Genomic DNA, 21,896 nt, shown 5'->3' on the forward strand with positions numbered 1-21,896 from the left:
AATGGCTCCAGAAAGCTTCTCCTTTCTCTACCTAAACACTGCTGTAACAGAAGACTCATTAACGTTAAGACATTTTTTAACAACTCTTTGTTGCAATTTTGCTAACGCTTCCTCTTTTCCAGGTATCATCAATCAACCGAGTACTCCGGAACCTGGCAGCTCAAAAGGAGAAGTCCACAAGCCAGCAACCACCTACAGACTGTTCTACACCAGTTTACGAGCGTCTGCGGCTTTTGGGCACTCCGGGGGCAGCTCCCAACTGGCCCAGGGCTCCCTGGCCGACGCAGATCGATACTCGCAGCCCGTACCAGCTGCATAGCTTGAGCCCTGGACCGCAGCCGATGTGCAATGGAGATATGGGGATGAAGAAAGGTCAGTGGTTTTGTAGTTAAGTGGAATGAAAAGAGGATCTAAAGCAGTAGTTGTTATATTGAAGTTACTTTCAAACACCAATGTAGGTATATAATTATTCTGCTTAAATACGCATCATAACTTCTTCTTTAATTCACAGTAAGGTAAAAGTTAAGGTTCGTTTCATTTACACGTTAGCCGCTTATATCAGTCAAAAAAATAATGATATATTTTATATAAAACATCATTTGTACATACATTCCTTTATAATATTACATTCATCAAAAAAACACATGATAAAAATTCACCAACTCGAAAACCAACCTCTAAAACAGCGGAACCCGCAACCGCAACGCATCACAGACGGGAATAATTAAAAAAAAACAACAACAAAAAAACAAAAAAAAATCGCAAAATGGCAATCCGCGGTCGGTCACAGTCTGGCAACACTTTTTTCCTCGGCATTTTGATAGTCGATTTGCGGGACACCCCCCGGCCTCCCTACCGTCAAAAACATTACTCTGCCCATCCGCTTGGAAGATTTAATTTTCATTTTTATCTCAAACATCCCCCTTTGTAGTGGTCTGTAGTCTGTATCCAATTAGGTTGGCTTTGAACGTTTTTCTCAAACCCGGACAACGGCACGGAGCAGTTATGGAATTTTTAATTTCGATACCTATTGAAGATTACGTTTCTGTAAAGTATTTCCTTATGTATTTGTGTTATATTATTATTTTAAATATAAATGCTTTTTATTTATATTTCCTACACACTCATGTGTAGGAAATACATTGATTGAATTCAATGAAATTTGTCGTTTCTTTAAAACGACTATTAAAATTCTTATAAATGTATGTATGTCTTGTCAGCTTTTAATAAGAAGTTTTGCCAAGCAAGTCAGTATAACTTTATAACAAATGAATATTAAAACTTAAAAGTACATATATTTATTTTTGGTTGCAAACAATAGAATGATAGCTCATAGCATCCTACTTTTATGGCAGCATTGTTAATAGATAACGATATGATAAGAAATACATTTTATTTAAATAAATATATAACTAATATCCTGTAAACATTTGGGAGAGGGTATTTAAAACTAAAAAAAGAAATTGTAGAGATCGCGACGCAGGATGCTCTACTATTTTAATTAACAATTTACAAACTTAAAAAATTCTGAGATTTGTCCATGTTGACATGTTTAAATGTTTTAGGTAAAAAACAATATAATATACAATGATGCTTTCTAGTTCACTATGATTATTAAAAAAAAAACTTTAAATGGTATTAATACAATCTTCGCTGTGGTTATATCGAAAAAGCTCAATTTCACCCGCTCTGAAATTTATATCCCCGCCATGAAAACCTATGGCTTTTACAAGATTTCATTTATCTTCTGAAAATTTACAATTAGTTGGTGTGAATTAAAAGTGATTAAATGAAAAGAGAAATGAAAGCTTAATTTTTTTTAATAAAAAAACATTAAATTGTTATATATGTAATTTAAAACATTTCATAATCGCAGCAAGTACTCATCCTACTTATTTACATAGCTACAACTAAAAGTTACTAAAATAACGTCTACTTTAAACTTTAAATTTTCTCGTATTTTTCTATCCCAAATTCGTACAGCTAGTGATCAAATATATTTAATGTAAAAATAATTATTTAACGAACTCTTCAAAATAATATGCGACAAACGCAACAATATCTCACGTGTGACTCTACATTGCGTGACACAAAAAACTGTATCGGAACAAGTCTTTTCTTTTGACCCGAAATAACTCAGAAGTGAACTCAAACTGGAAGACAAACAGACAAGGTCAAAGGACCCGAAGAATAAATCCATTAAGGACCCAAAACTAAATAACGCGCACTAAGGGGAGGTGGGTTCCGATAAACGCTGCGGAAGCGAGACGACACCACGCCAACACGTAAGAGTAAAAGAGACAAAATCACGTCTGGCCTGAGCCTTAGATAAGGCGAAGAAAAATGTCGCAGAATATTTATTCGCAGGGACCTGATAAATGGTTATTATGGGGTTCCGTAGTAGTAAATTAGTGCGATATATGGTACTGGTTAAATATTTATTTATGCGACGAGTAAGTTATGTTATCGTTAGGCCTAGCTGTGGCAAATGGACTGGTTTATTTGGATCATCTTCAGCTTCCTTCTTGAGTTTAAGAAAGTTTGCTCAATGATAGTTGACACGTTTGACTAGTAAAGCACTTATAGTCACAATTTCTTTCCTAGAGTTCAATAATCTTTATTTCACAATTAATTTTAAATATCTAATGTCATTAATATTGTTGAACTAGAACAGTCGAAACTGCCAAGTTTAATAATTTAAAAAACGGAATGAAAAAGACCGATAATACTCAATAAAATATTCATTGTAAATTTAATCAATCGAATAAGAAACGAGAAGTATGAATATAACAAGATTCAGGAACACGTATTTATTTTAACAATTATTGAAACAATTGAAATTAAATTATTACATATTCATAACCGCATAAAATTGGTGTCAAATCTAGTCATATATTTTTTATTCTTCATACTATCTAAAATATATATTCACAAAGATAAGGAAACGTATAAACCGAAGATTATTATAGGCATTACCATATTGAAAACTTTGCGTCAGATAACCGATGAAGGAAAATATCACACGAACGGGAATTTCCCGACGTATAAATACATATAGACTATTATTGCAGACTTCCTGGCACCTTGAAATATCAATATTTTTCGAACAGCAACATATTCTATTATTTATCTGTAATTATAGATGAAGTGTATGAATCTGAAATCTCAAATGTAGTCATAACTAGTATAGTATTAAGTCTACTTATAAACTTATTACGATTTTTAGTTCAACTTTTGACATTATTTAGGACCGATGAAACCTGTTAAAAAAAATTTGACTGACCTTTTTAAAATCGTACGAAATTTTCATACTTTTCTGAAACCTCAATACCTTACTTTTCAACTGTATTTACGAGACATCAAACACCCACACCCATCACACGTTTATCAAACCATCACGCATACATAGCACATTAAAATCCCGTACATAAGCGTATGTGATCCACACTCGAGTACATACGCCTGTCGGCGGCGGCACGCTCAAAGCACGCCGCAACCCTTTGATCTGTTTAGGTACACTAGGTAGTAGGTACCTACAGAACCCTTGCATTTTCGTCTCCTATTTTGAATCTGTGGATTTTGTTTTCATGTTTGTGTTAGGCTATTCAATATATTCATAACTGTTGATGCTTATGGTACTTAATCTATTTATTGGATACAAACATGATAATAGAGACCAATATACTATGCCTACAAGGCGTATTATGTTTGTCAAAGAGTTAAAACGATTATTTTATTATTAGTGTCTCTTAGAATATGTATCAATGCAAAATCAGTGGAGTGGAATCATGAGTCTCTACAGTATATATGAATGTGTAAAAAAACAATGAGACTCTACATTATAATATGTATTTGAATGTGTAAAAAAACTGGCTCTACTACTACATTTGCAAAATATTTATGATAGGTAATTTTATTCTAAACAAGTACCAATATTTAGCATATTTTTCTTTTACTTTGTAAAAATAAGTTTACGTTGTATCTAGTGATTCAGTATACGGTTAAATTATAAAAATATTAAGGTAGATTGTAGAGTCTGATCGTCATTTGTTAGTAAGTAGTAGTTAATTTATTACTATAACACAACGTGACACAACTTAGCTTTATCAGCAATTTTTAATACTCCATATTTTTTTCTGGTCGACGTTAGAAACATAGCTTACATTCAAAACAGTAATTTTTCGAATACTTAAACCAGAAATAGTAAAGTTACGGTCAACTCAACGGTCAAAGAAAATAAAAATTGTCTCTGATTTAAAAAAATACTAATTGCAATCGCTTAAAACGCTTGTTATTTAATGATATCCCTCATAAAATTCAACACTCAACATTTGAGATTTACTCAAACACATTAATAACTCGAAATATGACGTTAATAACGGGTATCTTCTCTAAACGGCGGATACACAGCAAATCCCCCAAAACACTGTACACATAACACAAGTAAAATAGCAATTAAAGCGTGTACCCTACGATACAGCCCGCGCGACCAATGAGGGTGCACTCATTGTGAAAGTATTAGCTTTGACAGAACGAAGAACAAAGTTATTACGCAAATTGCTCACATACAATAGTTTTAAGTTTTATTATATAAGTAAAAAAATTATTTGACTAATACTATGAATGTTCCTTTGATTAATATAATGATTGATACTATGGAAATCTCTTACATCTAAAATCTTTTCATGTTTGTTACTTCAACAGTGCAAATAAAAACCTTATTTTGTCAGTATAATTCATAAAAATCAAAAATGTATTTTCACCTAACTACAATTTTTTATTCCATATTTACAATATATTAACTCTATTATTATCAATATTTTTCAATGATAATTAGTATAGGTAGTTATATTAATATTAATTTATCTCTGTTATACTCTTTATCAAAGTAGCTACTTCAACGTGTAAGAAAATGCTCATTTCAACAAGTAAAGAAATATAACTTCATTGCAAGTGTAATAGAAGTTTAATCCTACATTCAGCAAAATACTCAGCCAGTTGTTGCTATTTATTCCCAAAATAAGAAAGCCCTCACACATACCTGTAAACCCACGTACACATATCTAACAAAAGCAAATCGTCAAGGAAACCCCACACCTCAAATGCCTATATTATTCAAAATTAATTAAAATTAACGAATAAACCCCAGTCTCCGAAACGTCGCACGGTAATCGAGCGAGCGGCCCATACAAAGGGTTTACCGACGCCAATAACGCATGAAACGGGATTATAAAACATGAAAACGTTAGCTAAAGGGCGGTTTCAACCCTCTGTTACTTTACATGTAATTATAGCTGTTAATTTTCGTGTGTTGAGGTAGTTACCTCGTTTGGAGCGCTTTCATCTGTATTCGTTAATTATATTACATATATGTATACTAGAGGTCCGCCCCGGCTTCGCCCGTGGTACATATTATTTCGCAATAAAAAGTAGCCTATGTCCTTTCTCGGGTATCAAAATATCTCCATACCAAATTTCATGCAAATTGGTTCAGTAGTTTAGGCGTGATTGAGTAACAGACAGACAGACAGACAGAGTTTCGCATTTATAATATTAGTATGGATTGTATGTGGAGGTGTAATACATTAATATATTTGTATACAGTAATAGAAATATAGAATAGATATGAAATTGATTTACAATAAAATATTGACTGAATATCTATTATTTGCACCAATTCACTTATAATGTCTAAATTCTTACGTCCGTTAAGAAAACTGTATCTATTCCTAAAATTATGGCAAACAGTACACAATTTAACTAGATGATGGCAAAAAATACTTAGAAACATACAGAATACAAGGTGGACGTTCATTTTTAAACTTTAACCATTAATTGTTTTTTAAATGTTACGAGTTTACCTTAGCCCTAAGGCTAACTTAGAAATCCTCATAATTACCTATTTTTGCCCCTAATTACATAACAGTATAAAAAAAATTGTATAAGTTTTGTTTGATTTGATTCGATTTGCTCATTTTTAAATATTGTTTCTCTTTTGATATTTTTATATCATAGACAAATATATCAACATTCAACAAAGCTTCCATGCAGACTAAAAAGTTATGGTAACTACATTGTCTAGACTCTGTCTAGAAGTATACTCATATAATATCATTTAAACCGCGACTAAACAAACTAACCACAATGGGAATTAATTTAAAAATCCATTAATTCAGTATCGAAATAGCGTATGAAATAATAAGTTAAAAAAGGCTAGGGCGCGGTAGGCGGGTCCACATTAGTGCCGCCCCGTTGCGCCGCGCAAACACATTATAATTATACTATGACATATGCGATGCCTACAAACCGTACCTATATGTTGTGTGGGGTCTTATAACGATTCGTATATAAGGCTTATAATTAAATGAAAATATGTCCAATCAATATACATTTTGGTTAAGTTTTGGGTCTCGTAAAACTTGGTCGAAAATAGAAGTAGAGCTCTGTTTCGATATCAATTTGGTAATTAATTTTAAAAAATTAACTTTGAAGTGTTATTCATATAATCATATTATGTTTAATTTAATTAATATATGTCGACGAATAAAGTTAATGATAGAAATTGTACGAATAAATACGAAAAAAATAATATTTTAAACAAATTCTGATGAACTCTACATTAGTAAAATACATATTAAATTGTATCTAAGTCAATGGAACAAACATATTATATGGAAAGTAGTCAAAGGCAGATTAATGAGAATTAATACTATAAAAACTTAATCTACATTATAATTATTGCAAACAATAACCGCGATATTGAGTTACCTAGTTTTACTTTTAGTTCTATTTGAATAAATTATAATGTATAAATTGTAATATAAAATTTATCGTAATAGCCTGAACAAGCTGACAGAATAACAATATCTTAACCATTATGCAATGAAATAATATTTGAGCGTTAAATTGAAAATAATTTCAAATATTAATTTTAAATTCATAGCACGGCCGCCCGTATCGGTTACAAAACACCTGTGCGGCCCTTTTCCCGCCGTTTTCCTACAAAATGGCCGACGCGTGACATGCCTGCTAACTACAAAAATTATTTTCCTAGCCCCGAAAAATGTTTAAATACATTTTTGGAAATTCATTTTTAAGGACATAATTTGACAATAATTGTTCATTGTAGATTGATTTGTAAAGTTGGAATTTAATCAATTTCTAAAAAATAATTTTATACTAAGTACTTAATTTGCGATAACTTTTTGGTCATTATTACAACCAATTCTAAAGATATACTTGCTCATTAAGAAAACCTCGCTCTCAGTACCCTGTCCGGACTAATTTTGAGTGACATCAAATAGAGACACATCTATTATCTGATATGGATCTCCGTACAGCACCGCTTCATGAAACATTAATGTTTTCCCGCCTGACAGATGGGCTCCCGATACACCGAATGTCATTTCACCGTCGTCGTGCCGTCGCCAGGGGATTTGATATTCTATAGCAGAGGACTGACGGTGTAACTGACGGTGCGTTATTTTTCGAAGATAGGAGATCATGTTTCGAGGTGTCATATTCGTTTGCGAAGAGAAGTGGGTGGGCTTATAATTACGAAATGTCAGCGGTTGAGTTCGCTTGCAATTGGAGTGAAAAAATAGGCACTTATTTATTTATAACTTAGTTATTTTTTGATATAATAGATCAGGTGCTAGAAGGTGACAACGTTCTTTATGTATGTTTTTTACGAAATGTGTGTAGAAAACACGATGAATTCTCTATATAATAAGTATATTTACGTTCAATAAGTTATTATATATTATTAGGTACGAATCATTTGAGATGCGGGAAGCATTGAAGTTTTAGAAGTTTGTCATAGTTCTCAGCATAGTTTTAGTGAACGAATTATTTGTTTGGTTGACTATTGAATGTAATATTGGTAGCTATTCCATTGCAAATATATTTATATAAAATAATTTAATTTGTTGCATAATGATTCATGTATTTCGTCACAGTCAGTAGCTTTTTATTTATTTTACTGTAATAAAGCTCTATAATTCAAGTCACTTCAATGCTTATTAAAAGAACGTTATTTACTTTTCACTACCTCCATATTTAAACACCGGGATCATTAATTATCATTGAACGCAATAGTTTTTGAAAATAAATATGATAATATATGCAAGCATGTGCGACACTTCGGAAGGTAAACTCTCACATCAGACGGGGGTTACAAAAACACTCGACTATGTAGTGCGTCTCTACCATGTTACCGTATCGATATCCTGCAGTAATTTAATAAATATTACATTTTTCATACATTACGCTTTAAAGGAAAAATTACTAGATTTGTGACATTATGCACATAGAGTTAACTAAGTTACATTGCAAATATTAGATTGAATGAAACTTTATTATTTTATACTCCTTTTTTGTACGTATCTTCTAATAACTTAAAAGATAAATATCTCATACTGTAGTGAACTAACTGTACTCGTATACGAAAATTATTTTTAACCGACTTCAAAAAAAGGAGGAGGTTATCCGATTTCTATAAATAATTAAGATACTTACAATAAATAAAACGTCGCATCGGTTCTTGAAGTTCACAATGAATTAATATGCAGACTTCGAGAACATTTCCCGATAAAGTTCAATTCTCTGTTGACTCTAGAACTCTAATTCATTAGTTATAAATTGATTAATACTTGTATAACATTTTCAAACACATAAATATACAATTGGAATATTATATTTAATTCCATTAAAACTTAATATATTACCTTTGAAGCAATCCATACTAATATTATAAATGCGAAAGTAACTCTGTCTGTCTGTCTGTTACTCAATCACGCCTTAAATACTGAACCAATTTGCATGAAATTTGGTATAGAGATATTTTGATACCCGAGAAAGGACATAGGCTACTTTTTACCCCGGAAAATAGGATAGGGAACGGGAACTATGCGGGTTTTTCTTTGACTGCGCGGGCGAAGCTGCGGGAGGAAAGCTAGTAAGTATATAAATTAAATATTACCGATGCTTATATTATGTTCAATCACCATGACGTGCCTTGTTCAACGTAAAGGAAAATATTTCTGCAATAACTGATAACTAGTATTATATAACCTATAAGTACTTTGTAAGAGATGGAAAGATCAAGTATTAGATACCTTTTTGCGAGATTTTTTTCTATAGAACCTGCTTTCCATACTCCCTACCTAACTAAATTAATAATGTTACTTAATTGCATTCAATAGAATAATTACATTCATTAATTTGTTAAAAAGGCTGCTTATAAAATATACATGTATGTATATTTTTTGTCTTCAGACTTAAAAACAACACCTTGCCAAAAGAACACTCCATTATGGGCCATACATTTTTAAGTTGAGATAACGCTATCGCATTCGCCAGGGTTACGTGGTAGGCTGGGCTGTTATCGTGTCCTTCCACATGAACGCGCACGTTACCCCCCCCCCCCCTCCACCGCCCGACAGACCCCCGCCAACGTACCCGGAGCGAACAGTCTTGACACTTGAAATTTACTACTGTAACTTAAAAGATAAGGGATATATTATTTGATACTTTGTTGAGATTTTTGTTGGTTCGGAAAGCTCAGTCTCAACGTTTTTTTAAGGAGTGCAATTCGTTCTACAACAAAAAACATCCAATGTTACAATATTCGTTATAATTTTAAATAACTATACCAATTGTATATCATTTAACTGAAGGGTACGTCTCCATATAATAAAATACAAGTTTAAATGATATTAAATATGTAATTCTCATGACTCATGTGTGTCTACATAACTATGGTTTGTTTTCGAATAACTTACATACAACAATAGCATGAAACAACATCTCATAAAATAATAATTTATCCAAACAAGTATCAAGGCATACAATGTACGTAGCACCGTAGCGGCTACGGTACTACGCTCCGTAGTGGGCCGTAGCGGCGAATCTCAGAGGATTACAAGATCTACCGCAAAATAACCTATCCTCCTAATCGGAATTACATATATTTAGAACACAATACGATTCAGATTCCTTGAGAATATTTGCTTATTAATAGAAATTTGCTTAAATTATATTGTTTAACGTAATGTCTTGTTCGAACGAAGTTTTTATACCTTTATTAAGTACGCAGTACTGCTTTAAAAACGTAATTGAAGTAAGGAGTAAATGGTTGGTTTGTTGCATACAAAACTTCACGATTTCGTTAGAAATATGATTGTTTAACTGTTATCTGCAAAACAGGCTTTTTGACTAGCGACGGATTGGTGAATATCATTAGACTATTGACTCAAACAAAAAACAATAAATAAAAAACTTTTTTATTCTTAAAATGACATACCTACAACATATTATGGATTTATTACAATATTATTATTAATAACTATAACTTCCTATACATGTATGTATATCAAAAACACAGAATAATGTGTTTTCTTGGAATTCCCCTTCCCTCGCAAACCAGGAAAACGAATGTTTCCTCGACATGTCATATTCCTACATCGAATATTGCACATCACTCCAAAAATACTACCAATTTTATTGACATCTTCTGATAGACAAATATAAATATTTCTGCACAGCATGTCATAATGTCTATAATGAATGTTAAGTTATATCTTTAACTATACTACTTAACTACTAAATATACTAGGTAGGCAATAAACTTATTATGAATTCTGAATACACATTTATAATAAAATAATGCGTAGATTGGTTTTACATATAAAACAATGCGTACATTAAAACATTTAAATCCTATTTTATTGTCACAAATGTAGATTGCCTGGGAGAGAATGCTGATAGTGTTTTTAATTTATTCAATCATGAACATTTGCATTAATATCAACGCAAGGCACAATAAAATAAATAAAATATTTAGTACATTAAGTATATTAGAAAAATCTTCACACTAACCGCAAAGTAGAACAAGAATGAATATAGTTATAAATCAAAAGCAATGTCACGGAGTTTTCAACTGAATAAGTTGTGAGTAACGATTGTTGCCCAACTTGCGGAAACACGTCGCGATAAGATTCCGTATCTGATACTTTGAACATTATTTAAAGGGAGTTGTGATTCATTGCGTTAATTTTATACGTTTGTATGTTGAGGTGATATCAAACTTGGTAGTAAAATATAGTACCTACTACGTACCATACTTGGCACAAAAGTTATAACTTTTATTTTATTTGGTGAAGCATTATTTCTGCTGTTTATATAGGTTTATATACTACATATATCAAAGTCAAGATTTTCAACAATTGATAAGATTTAACAAATAATTGTTTTTATACCACATCAAATTCAGCGTTAAAATATAATTACATGTTAAACTTACATTTAAAAAAAAGTGTGTGCGTGTAACCTTTACGCGCGATTGAAGTAAAACTTCTTTGGCGTTGACGACATATATCACTGAAATGATTAAATATTAACTTAAATAAATAAATATTATATTATAATTTAATTATATTTATTATTCATGTGCTTTACAAAGATTATTTAAATGTTATATTAATATTATTCATTCGAAACAGGTAATTGAATGTCATCATAATTTCTTACGTACGAAATTATAGGTTTGTGGTAACTATAATGTGAAACATAAATTTTACTCTCTAAATTTGCTACTTTTCTTGAAAATACAGCATCTATCGTTGTACCGAAACGCGTTGTTGAATGAAGTCGAGAAGTCATAGATAAATCAAATTTTTCTTCTAAAAAATCAATTAACGGCTGAGATTCCTGAGAGCGAAAATTAACATTAAAATCTCCAGTTAGAATCATCGGTAATTCATGATAATTACTATTTAAAAGTCGAGAACCTTCAATTGTGAAGTGAAGTAATTGCTGATGAATAAATTTTATGATATTTGTCAGGCTAGTATTTGTAGAAATATAAATAACAACGATAATCACAGGTTGGTCATTCGTATTAACACATCGAACCAAGGCGATGTCACCAATTTGTGAAACCTCATCGGAAATTTGTGATAATATAGTTGGTGAAATATTTTGAATTGGTGTTACATTGTTCAGTGTATCTGTAGATGAATGATATACAGCTACTCCACCAGCAGTTGAGTTGGGTCGTTTGTATTGGGTAACGCAATAAAAATTTTCAATAAGAATTTGTTCGTCATTTTTCATCCAAGTTTCGGAAAATAACAGCAATGTGGACCTTTTTAATACTTTATCATTCAGATCAGAAACATGAGCACGTAAACTTTGGCAGTTGAAGGAAAATAGTGTAATGTTACTCTCATTTACAAGGTTATATAATTCTTCCTGTTGTGTTATTAGGCGAGAATTTGAAAGTCTTTCAAATTCACACTGTAAATCAACTATTCCCCCTGGACGCTTTCTTCCATGATAAAATTTGTTGTCATCGGTGTTTGAGACAATGAACAATCCATTTATATCAGTTACTCGTGATAATGCTACATATAACAGCTGCTGACTGTGACTTTTATTGTATTCATAAACGATTTGATCAAAAGTACCACCTTGAGACTTATGTATTGTAAGCGCACAAGCAGATACTAATGGAAAGTGATTTCTCTTTGCAAATATTGTCTTATTTCTATTCATTGGTACAGATGACGATCTTCGTAAAATTGGGACTGCTGTTCTACTAATGTTTAGAGTTTGAATATGATGGGCAGCTTTTTTCCTAATTTTCTCTCCTATCTTACCAGGAAACTCAAGCCATAAGCGTATGATGTTATCACTGTCATCACGTTCAATATACACTAACTTTCCAACACAACCGTTGGCTAAGCCATCAGATACATCAATATTGGTTGTAATAATGTAAAATTTGTTAAGAACTAATATGATTTCATAAGGCGATCCTCCTGTATCAATAACTGACATTTTATGAAATTGTTGGCGTACATATGCTTCTTGTTCAACTGAATGACAACCTATATACATACCTGTTGCTATGGATACTACTTTGTCTTCAGCAATATTTAAAATAGATTGATTATAATCCGCAACATGTTTATTTTTATTTTTAATTTACTTATTTTAAAAGTAATAAATAAACAAGTATATTTAGAGATTTTCAAAAAATTTTGCAATTTAAAATAATGTTTTTAAAACTGTTGAATTTTTCATTCACTTTGCTATTCACAATTGATCCGTTTGAAAATTTGAAAATAAATAATCCTAATTGATTATGATATTTGCCACTAGCTGGCGTATAAGTCAAGAAGCGTGTAGTATATGACATATACTTACAACCAATCAGAATTATTATTTTTAAATGGCGGAAACTACGCAGACTATAGTAAGCGTTACTTCCGTCAGAAAATAAATCTGAGTTACTCCCTAGTCGCGCCTAAAGAAGTTTTACTTCAAAAACTCGTTGTTAAAAGCTTAACTGACTTTATAAATTATTATCTCTTTTCAATAAAATTACCACTCTTTTAAAAGCTTATTAATCCTACAAACCCTACATAATATATCCCTTTACAGGATACCTAAACCTAGGTATTTAATTAAAAGTTTAAACTTATCCTTATTAATAATAATAATATAATACAAAAGATTTATTGCAACCAACAGAACAACAGCTGCAACTGCATACACTTATACATATTACATTATATTACATTTCAAACACTCATTTATTTTATAACTCCAAACTTTCAACAGGCGAGGAAGCCCTGGAAGGCATAGAAGGCCTGAACTCCGACGAGACGGGTTCAGGCGACAACTCCAACGCGGGCTCTAGCGGTGCTGATGAGGATGCTGCAAGGCTGCGGCTGAAACGCAAGCTGCAGAGGAACCGCACTAGCTTCACTAATGAACAGATTGATAGCTTGGAGAGAGGTTATTGGTTTAAATTTTAAAAGTTAGGTGTAGGCATGCTGTTGTTTTATGTTTAGTTGCGTTTATTGTTTGGGTTTTTACTTTATTTAGCGACAACTTGGAATGAGTTATAAAGTCGTGCTTTTAAAACGTAATTGTTTGGTTATTGTGATTTGTTTGTTCATGGATGTAGGTTAATCACAAAATAAATATTGTATGCAGTGAGTGAGTTATTACCTAATTGTTAAACGAATTTTTTTCCGAATTGAAAGTTTGTTTAATCGCTTCATGCAGTTAAACGCAAAAGAGAGGGAATAAGAAGGTGGAATAAAGACAACCATATCTCAGTTCCTATAATGACAAATTATTATTAATCGTAATTTGTAATGTGTAAAAGTTTATTCTACAAACATCTGTTGCCATCTCACGGAAATTACACAATAAATATAACATGTTACTACCAACGCCATCTGTTGGCAACGAAGAAAATCGTCAAAGCTGTGCTTTTGCTTATACATAGTAAGTTTAAGAGCTATAAAATATCGTAAAACTTTGCATTTAATGAATTTTAGGTAGTAATTACATATTTATGTTAATATTTTTTTTGCAATAATATTATTGTAGAATTCGAACGAACACACTACCCAGATGTGTTTGCCAGAGAGAGACTCGCCGCCAAGATCGGCCTTCCTGAAGCTAGAATACAGGTAAGCTGCTACTATATTTGAATTTAAGGATTGTCCACTTTTTTTTAAGTCTATTAAAAATAGAAATGGCTTTGAAAATAAAATATAATTATGAGAGTTAATCATAATATAATATGGTCGATATAAGCACAGACTAATAATTACTACGTGATATAAGTAATATGAATATATTGGTCAATATTGTATAATATATAATTAATAGTAAAACCATTTAAAATTTCAAATAATTTATTTGTTAGAATTGTGGTAGATCATCACACACATCCATTTTTAATTTTTATAATAAAAAAAAAAGTGTGTGCGTGTAACCTTTACGCGCGATTGAAGTAAAACTTCTTTGGCGTTGACGACATATATCACTGAAATGATTAAATATTAACTTAAATAAATAAATATTATATTATAATTTAATTATATTTATTATTCATGTGCTTTACAAAGATTATTTAAATGTTATATTAATATTATTCATTCGAAACAGGTAATTGAATGTCATCATAATTTCTTACGTACGAAATTATAGGTTTGTGGTAACTATAATGTGAAACATAAATTTTACTCTCTAAATTTGCTACTTTTCTTGAAAATACAGCATCTATCGTTGTACCGAAACGCGTTGTTGAATGAAGTCGAGAAGTCATAGATAAATCAAATTTTTCTTCTAAAAAATCAATTAACGGCTGAGATTCCTGAGAGCGAAAATTAACATTAAAATCTCCAGTTAGAATCATCGGTAATTCATGATAATTACTATTTAAAAGTCGAGAACCTTCAATTGTGAAGTGAAGTAATTGCTGATGAATAAATTTTATGATATTTGTCAGGCTAGTATTTGTAGAAATATAAATAACAACGATAATCACAGGTTGGTCATTCGTATTAACACATCGAACCAAGGCGATGTCACCAATTTGTGAAACCTCATCGGAAATTTGTGATAATATAGTTGGTGAAATATTTTGAATTGGTGTTACATTGTTCAGTGTATCTGTAGATGAATGATATACAGCTACTCCACCAGCAGTTGAGTTGGGTCGTTTGTATTGGGTAACGCAATAAAAATTTTCAATAAGAATTTGTTCGTCATTTTTCATCCAAGTTTCGGAAAATAACAGCAATGTGGACCTTTTTAATACTTTATCATTCAGATCAGAAACATGAGCACGTAAACTTTGGCAGTTGAAGGAAAATAGTGTAATGTTACTCTCATTTACAAGGTTATATAATTCTTCCTGTTGTGTTATTAGGCGAGAATTTGAAAGTCTTTCAAATTCACACTGTAAATCAACTATTCCCCCTGGACGCTTTCTTCCATGATAAAATTTGTTGTCATCGGTGTTTGAGACAATGAACAATCCATTTATATCAGTTACTCGTGATAATGCTACATATAACAGCTGCTGACTGTGACTTTTATTGTATTCATAAACGATTTGATCAAAAGTACCACCTTGAGACTTATGTATTGTAAGCGCACAAGCAGATACTAATGGAAAGTGATTTCTCTTTGCAAATATTGTCTTATTTCTATTCATTGGTACAGATGACGATCTTCGTAAAATTGGGACTGCTGTTCTACTAATGTTTAGAGTTTGAATATGATGGGCAGCTTTTTTCCTAATTTTCTCTCCTATCTTACCAGGAAACTCAAGCCATAAGCGTATGATGTTATCACTGTCATCACGTTCAATATACACTAACTTTCCAACACAACCGTTGGCTAAGCCATCAGATACATCAATATTGGTTGTAATAATGTAAAATTTGTTAAGAACTAATATGATTTCATAAGGCGATCCTCCTGTATCAATAACTGACATTTTATGAAATTGTTGGCGTACATATGCTTCTTGTTCAACTGAATGACAACCTATATACATACCTGTTGCTATGGATACTACTTTGTCTTCAGCAATATTTAAAATAGATTGATTATAATCCGCAACATGTTTATTTTTATTTTTAATTTACTTATTTTAAAAGTAATAAATAAACAAGTATATTTAGAGATTTTCAAAAAATTTTGCAATTTAAAATAATGTTTTTAAAACTGTTGAATTTTTCATTCACTTTGCTATTCACAATTGATCCGTTTGAAAATTTGAAAATAAATAATCCTAATTGATTATGATATTTGCCACTAGCTGGCGTATAAGTCAAGAAGCGTGTAGTATATGACATATACTTACAACCAATCAGAATTATTATTTTTAAATGGCGGAAACTACGCAGACTATAGTAAGCGTTACTTCCGTCAGAAAATAAATCTGAGTTACTCCCTAGTCGCGCCTAAAGAAGTTTTACTTCAAAATTATGTTAAAGTAATAATTTGAGTTGATTATAACATGAAATATGAATCCGAAACTTATTGTATTAAAAAGATTTTAAATAATAAATTATGTGTTCCTGTATGTTTGTTACAAAAAAATTACCATTGATACAGAATTATTTTGTCCAATTATGCAAAATTTTTCTACTATAGTAAAAATTATTTTCATCTCACTCTCATTTTCGGAAACTAAAAACGAAAGAGAGAGATAAAAATAAACTATTTTAAAGGTTACACCAGTACAAATCATATTCTTGAATACCCAAAAATATAAACAGATACTATAATACCTATAAGCTAGTTGCTAATTTCCCTATCATCGTCACAGCCCGGCTAGCTCAGTCGGTAGAGCATGAGACTCTTAATCTCAGGGTCGTGGGTTCGAGCCCCACGTTGGGCGGAAACACTTTTTGTGTATTTAAATATTTTTCACGAAATATTTTGTTTCACAGTTACTTAATTTTTATTGATAATAATCCAATTTACTCATGTTTAAAATTATAATATACCGATTTTACTTTCCTACGATAATACTTTATATTAGGTACTACGATAATAATTATTATCTGTATACCTAACCGTAACCTGTGCCGTAACCTCACAGGTTACGGTTATATCTATTTTTAGATTTTACTTGTTTGCTCTCTCATTCAAATCGGTTGTCTGAAAAAGTGAAAAATAACTCTTTAGTCTAATAGCTCAATGTCTGTATGTATGTCCGGGCTAAACTCGAAAAGTACTCCATGGATTTACTTCAAATTTGGTACAGATATAGCTTGAAACTAGAAGAAGGATGTAGGATAGGTTTTATTCTGAAATTCCCACGGGAACGTTAACTATGCGGGGTTTTCTTTAACTATGCGGACGAAGCCGATCGCAAAAAGCTAGTATATAATAAAGAGGGCTTAAAAATACATAAGACTAGAAACAAACATTAGCCAAAATTCGCGTCCCGCGCGCGTGTTGTTAACCTAACCCGACATTAAGGTATGGTTCTCGAATCGTCGCGCGAAGTGGCGCCGCGAGGAGAAGATCCGCAGCCAACGGCGCAGCCCCGACTGCGCGTACCCGCCGCCCGCGCACCCCTCACACCCCTCACACCCCGCGCACCCCGCACACCCGTCACACCCCGCGCACCCCGCGCCCGCGCCGCTGCCCGCGCCGGCCGCCCCGCACGCGCACCATGCGTACCAGCCGCCGGTCAATGTGGATTCTTACAGGTACGTTGATAGAGTACTATAGCTTATAGGTTCATATAACTAGAACTTTCCAAGACAGCTAGAAAAATAAAACAGCAATTTGTTCCAAAAGTTTCAGTGAGGATAATTATCTACTGTTCTAACAGGTCCTAGAACAATAACTATACACCAGTCAGTATCGACATTCGAAATCGAAAATTTAACAATAATTCCAAAAGTTTTGAAACTTCGGTCAAGTGAATGGTACATTGGGACGACAATAAATCTCATTTTACAACCTTGTCCGCAGTCCGGAACATTGTTAAAATTGCAATTAAATTATTTTTTGCTGTATGGTCGTGAAAAAAATTCCAAAAGTTCTGCAAACTTGGGGGAGTTTTCGATATAATATTTCATATCACGTATTAAATTTGCAACCAATATAAGTGTACGGAACATTTTTTGTTATTGAATATTAATGTTTTTTTTTATAATGACCTATATCGTCGTACTGCGTACATACAGAACATAAGTAGAGCTTATTCTTTCGCAAAAAAACGTAGCCATAATACAGTATACTGCATCAACCTACAAAATATATTTAATAACACCCTTAGCCCGCTAACCCCCATGGGCTACGGAGCCAGCAGCGGCATGGTCTCCGACGCGTCAGTCTGCGAGGGAAGCGAGGCCGACCTGTGCAAAGGGGGCTTCCTGGGCTACCCGCGCTACGAGCTGGGCTACCGACAGCCACATCCCTATGTGAACCACGGGTACCAGCACGAGCCGGCTTCCCCTCCACCAGGTAATTGAGTACCTTATAACAGAATATCTAACAATATCCTACAAAGTCTGCATTTTCATTCCGACAAATTTATTGAAGTGAAAACTTCTTTATCTGGGTTGGACAAAAATTTAGTGTAACATTTTTGCGTTACGCCGTACGCGTGACATTTTTGCGTTACGCCAAACTTGTGACATTTTTAAGGTCATAAAGAAGTTTCACTTCTTACGTGTGTACTCTAGTACACGCATACATTTTTTTTTATTGTGTTTAGCAATAAGCCTTCGCCCTTCGATGTATATTTATTTTATAACAATGTGTACTTGCTTTGCACAATTTAAATTCAAGTTATAAGATGCAATATCCTTATAGTCGGCAACATTTTTCAGAGACCTATTGTAGCTTTGCGATATCCAGGTCTTAAATGACCCTTTTACGGAAGACTAAATTAATTATCTAAGAATAGTTATCGGAGTAATAGACACTGTCTCCTTGCAAAATATAACTACCGAACCTAATTCTAAACATCGATCCTCAGAATTAGGAGGTCTCCTGGGCGCCGGGGTATCAGTCCCGCTGGCCGTGCCCGGACAGGACTCGCAGCAGTACTGGTCGCGCCTGCAGTGACCCTGGTGGAACTAGACCTCAACACTATACACTAGACCTTCGAGAATTTTCTCCTTGGAGGGTTGAAAACGCTTTTTAAAGAACACGGGACAAAATGATCAATATCATAAATTTTATGTCACATATTCATTTCTGGTTTTACATTTTCATTGTATTTTAGTTAGGTACTGCTATTTTTAGAAGGTACCATTATAATTAATAACTAATGTTCTAAAGATAACTAAAAAGCTTTGCTCTAGTTAATTTATGTCATTTGCCAGGAATATTGTAATAAAATAATTTATTTTGTAGATCAAAATATGTGCTATGTCCCATTTTGTCCCGTGAACGTATGTTGTAGAACAATTATTGAGATCTTTCGGTAGGGATCCTATCGTTCTAATGATTGTAATTTTGGTGTTGACAGGCTTTAGTTCTTCAATTCGTAATTTTTAATAAAGCCTAATTAATTAAAAAGACGTTCAACACATAAATTACGAGTGTCGAAGTGTATGATAATGGATCGATGTTTCAATTCACATTTCATATTTGATAACTTAATAGCATTTAATTTTGAATCCACGCCAAATATAATTATCAACAAATTAAATTTCATTTTAAATATATTTTGGTTATGTGGCTTTTTATTGCAAGAATATAGGTCAATGTGATGTTATCAATCATAAATTTATTGTTGCTTGGTATATATTGCAATTATTTGTGATTTGTGCTCTATTATATACTATTTTATGTAAAGCATTATAATAAAAATAACAAGGTGGTTAACCACCTTCCAAACCTACATAATGTACTTTTTTTCTTCATAAATGGCTTTTTCATTCATTCTTCATACGAGCTCCTTCTCATCGACGGATAAAGCCATAGGCAAGAATTTCAAACGCTATTACAAGTAGGGGTTGATTTTTGAAAAAAGCATTGCTCTGGTCCCATAGCCTTTTTTACTATTTTTTATTCCAATCGGCTCTTTAGTTTAGCCGAGAATGTAAAAGATGATAGAGTAATGTAAAAGACATACTTGTGAATTTGTAATACCTAATACCTATTAGTAAGTACTAATAAGCATTTGCATAAATGTGTCACGTTTGTTTAAATTTTTATTTTACATTTATTATTTAAGTTAACTACATATCTGTCACAAATCGCACATAGCAAATGTACATCACAACTATAGGTAAAACTAAAATAGCAGCGTAAGTTTTAAGGAATTATTTCTGTTAAAAAATCTTATCATTTCATAATATACTAGAAACTTATTTATATGTACGTACTAAGTGCTTATTGTGTTACCTCAATTCCTGATTGTAAATTTCCTTTTAGTTTTAACTATTCTACCAACCGATAGTATAAAGAATTAACATATCTGTTAGCCAGCACACAGAGCACAAAATAAGGGCTCAAATTGTATGTATGTATTATACTTACCATTAAAATAAGCATACCTACTTAGTATTTAGTGCATCTTTGTATTAACATATTATTGTAATAGTTTTCATTTCTGCAAATTGTAATAATTTTAATACTTACGTTACATTATATGTATCTATCGATGTATGATGTAGCGGTGTACAAAATAATAATTAATCATGAAATTGGTGTCCATTTATTCGTGATTTTATGAAGTAATTAGGTGTAATTTTGTTAATCAACAGGGCTTCTTAGATAACTTGTAAATATTAAGACTTTATTGAATGGTAAACGTTTGAACTAATATGTGATCATTTACATCCTTTCATTTGTCATCAGATTTTTCTATGTATTTCTTTTCAATGAGTAGAGAAATTAGATTGCAATATCGTCCTGTGTTTATCAGCTGCTTGAATTTACAAAATCATAGCAATGTACCTATGTAGCGTAAAAATAAGATGCATGTCTTGGGTTCGATCCTTGATTGACTGTCGTCTCAAAAAGTATTTAAAATGTGACTCATAGTAAATTCACTCCGAAATAATTTACTTTAGAATGTATATTTTAATGATTTATAATGCATCGTTATATTATAAACATAGGACGATATAGCCTAGGTACAAAACCTTTGGGTTACTAAGCACAACAGTAACTACTTCTCACAACCGTAGAACTCAAAGTCCATTAAAATAAGACAATTAGTGTACAAAAATCAATTATTTAGGTAATTAATTTCGAATTTATTAATATAAATGTAAACTTGATAGGTACTTAACATTGTGAATAATTGTGTGATGTCGATAAAACGTTTTATTAATTGCATTATATTATATTACATTTTTGGAGGATATGTTGTGTATTATTTTACCCCCACTCCTTTGAACTACGTATAAATTAACTTATTTGTGACTAGCTGCGCCCCGCGGTTTCACCCGCGCGCGTGAATGAGTGTTTCCTTTTAATCATAATCTTGAAGGAATACATCGAGATATATTACTAGAGGGGTTATTCCAAACAAAAACATTGCGCGCGGCCGATGTGGTGGGGTACGTGTGGAACGAGCGAGGCGTGGCTTCAAGTTCAAA

The 21,896-nt window shown here is 32.3% G+C and overlaps 1 protein-coding gene and 1 non-coding gene across 3 annotated transcripts in view; both read left to right on the top strand.

Moving 5' to 3' along the window:
• The window catches only part of LOC149897212 (paired box protein Pax-6-like), a 42,482-nt gene extending 23,075 nt beyond the window's left edge, over window positions 1–19,407 (top strand). For both annotated transcript variants that reach the window (XM_090116579.1, XM_090116580.1), the window contains exons 4-9: window positions 123–372; window positions 13,627–13,803; window positions 14,407–14,489; window positions 17,806–18,038; window positions 18,614–18,801; window positions 19,319–19,407. In XM_090116579.1, the coding sequence (XP_089972705.1) occupies window positions 123–372; window positions 13,627–13,803; window positions 14,407–14,489; window positions 17,806–18,038; window positions 18,614–18,801; window positions 19,319–19,407 (1,020 nt within the window). The remainder of the gene's footprint in view (window positions 1–122; window positions 373–13,626; window positions 13,804–14,406; window positions 14,490–17,805; window positions 18,039–18,613; window positions 18,802–19,318) is intronic.
• Window positions 17,146–17,218, top strand: TRNAK-CUU (transfer RNA lysine (anticodon CUU)). The gene has a single exon. It is a non-coding gene; the product is annotated as a tRNA-Lys (tRNA).
• Window positions 19,408–21,896: the final 2,489 nt, after the last annotated feature.

This window comes from Colias eurytheme, chromosome 26 (assembly GCF_061535395.1).
Source record: "Colias eurytheme isolate Ceu_HAF_F1 chromosome 26, ilColEury1 Martin Lab GWU primary, whole genome shotgun sequence".
Classification (NCBI taxonomy): Eukaryota; Metazoa; Arthropoda; class Insecta; order Lepidoptera; family Pieridae; genus Colias; species Colias eurytheme.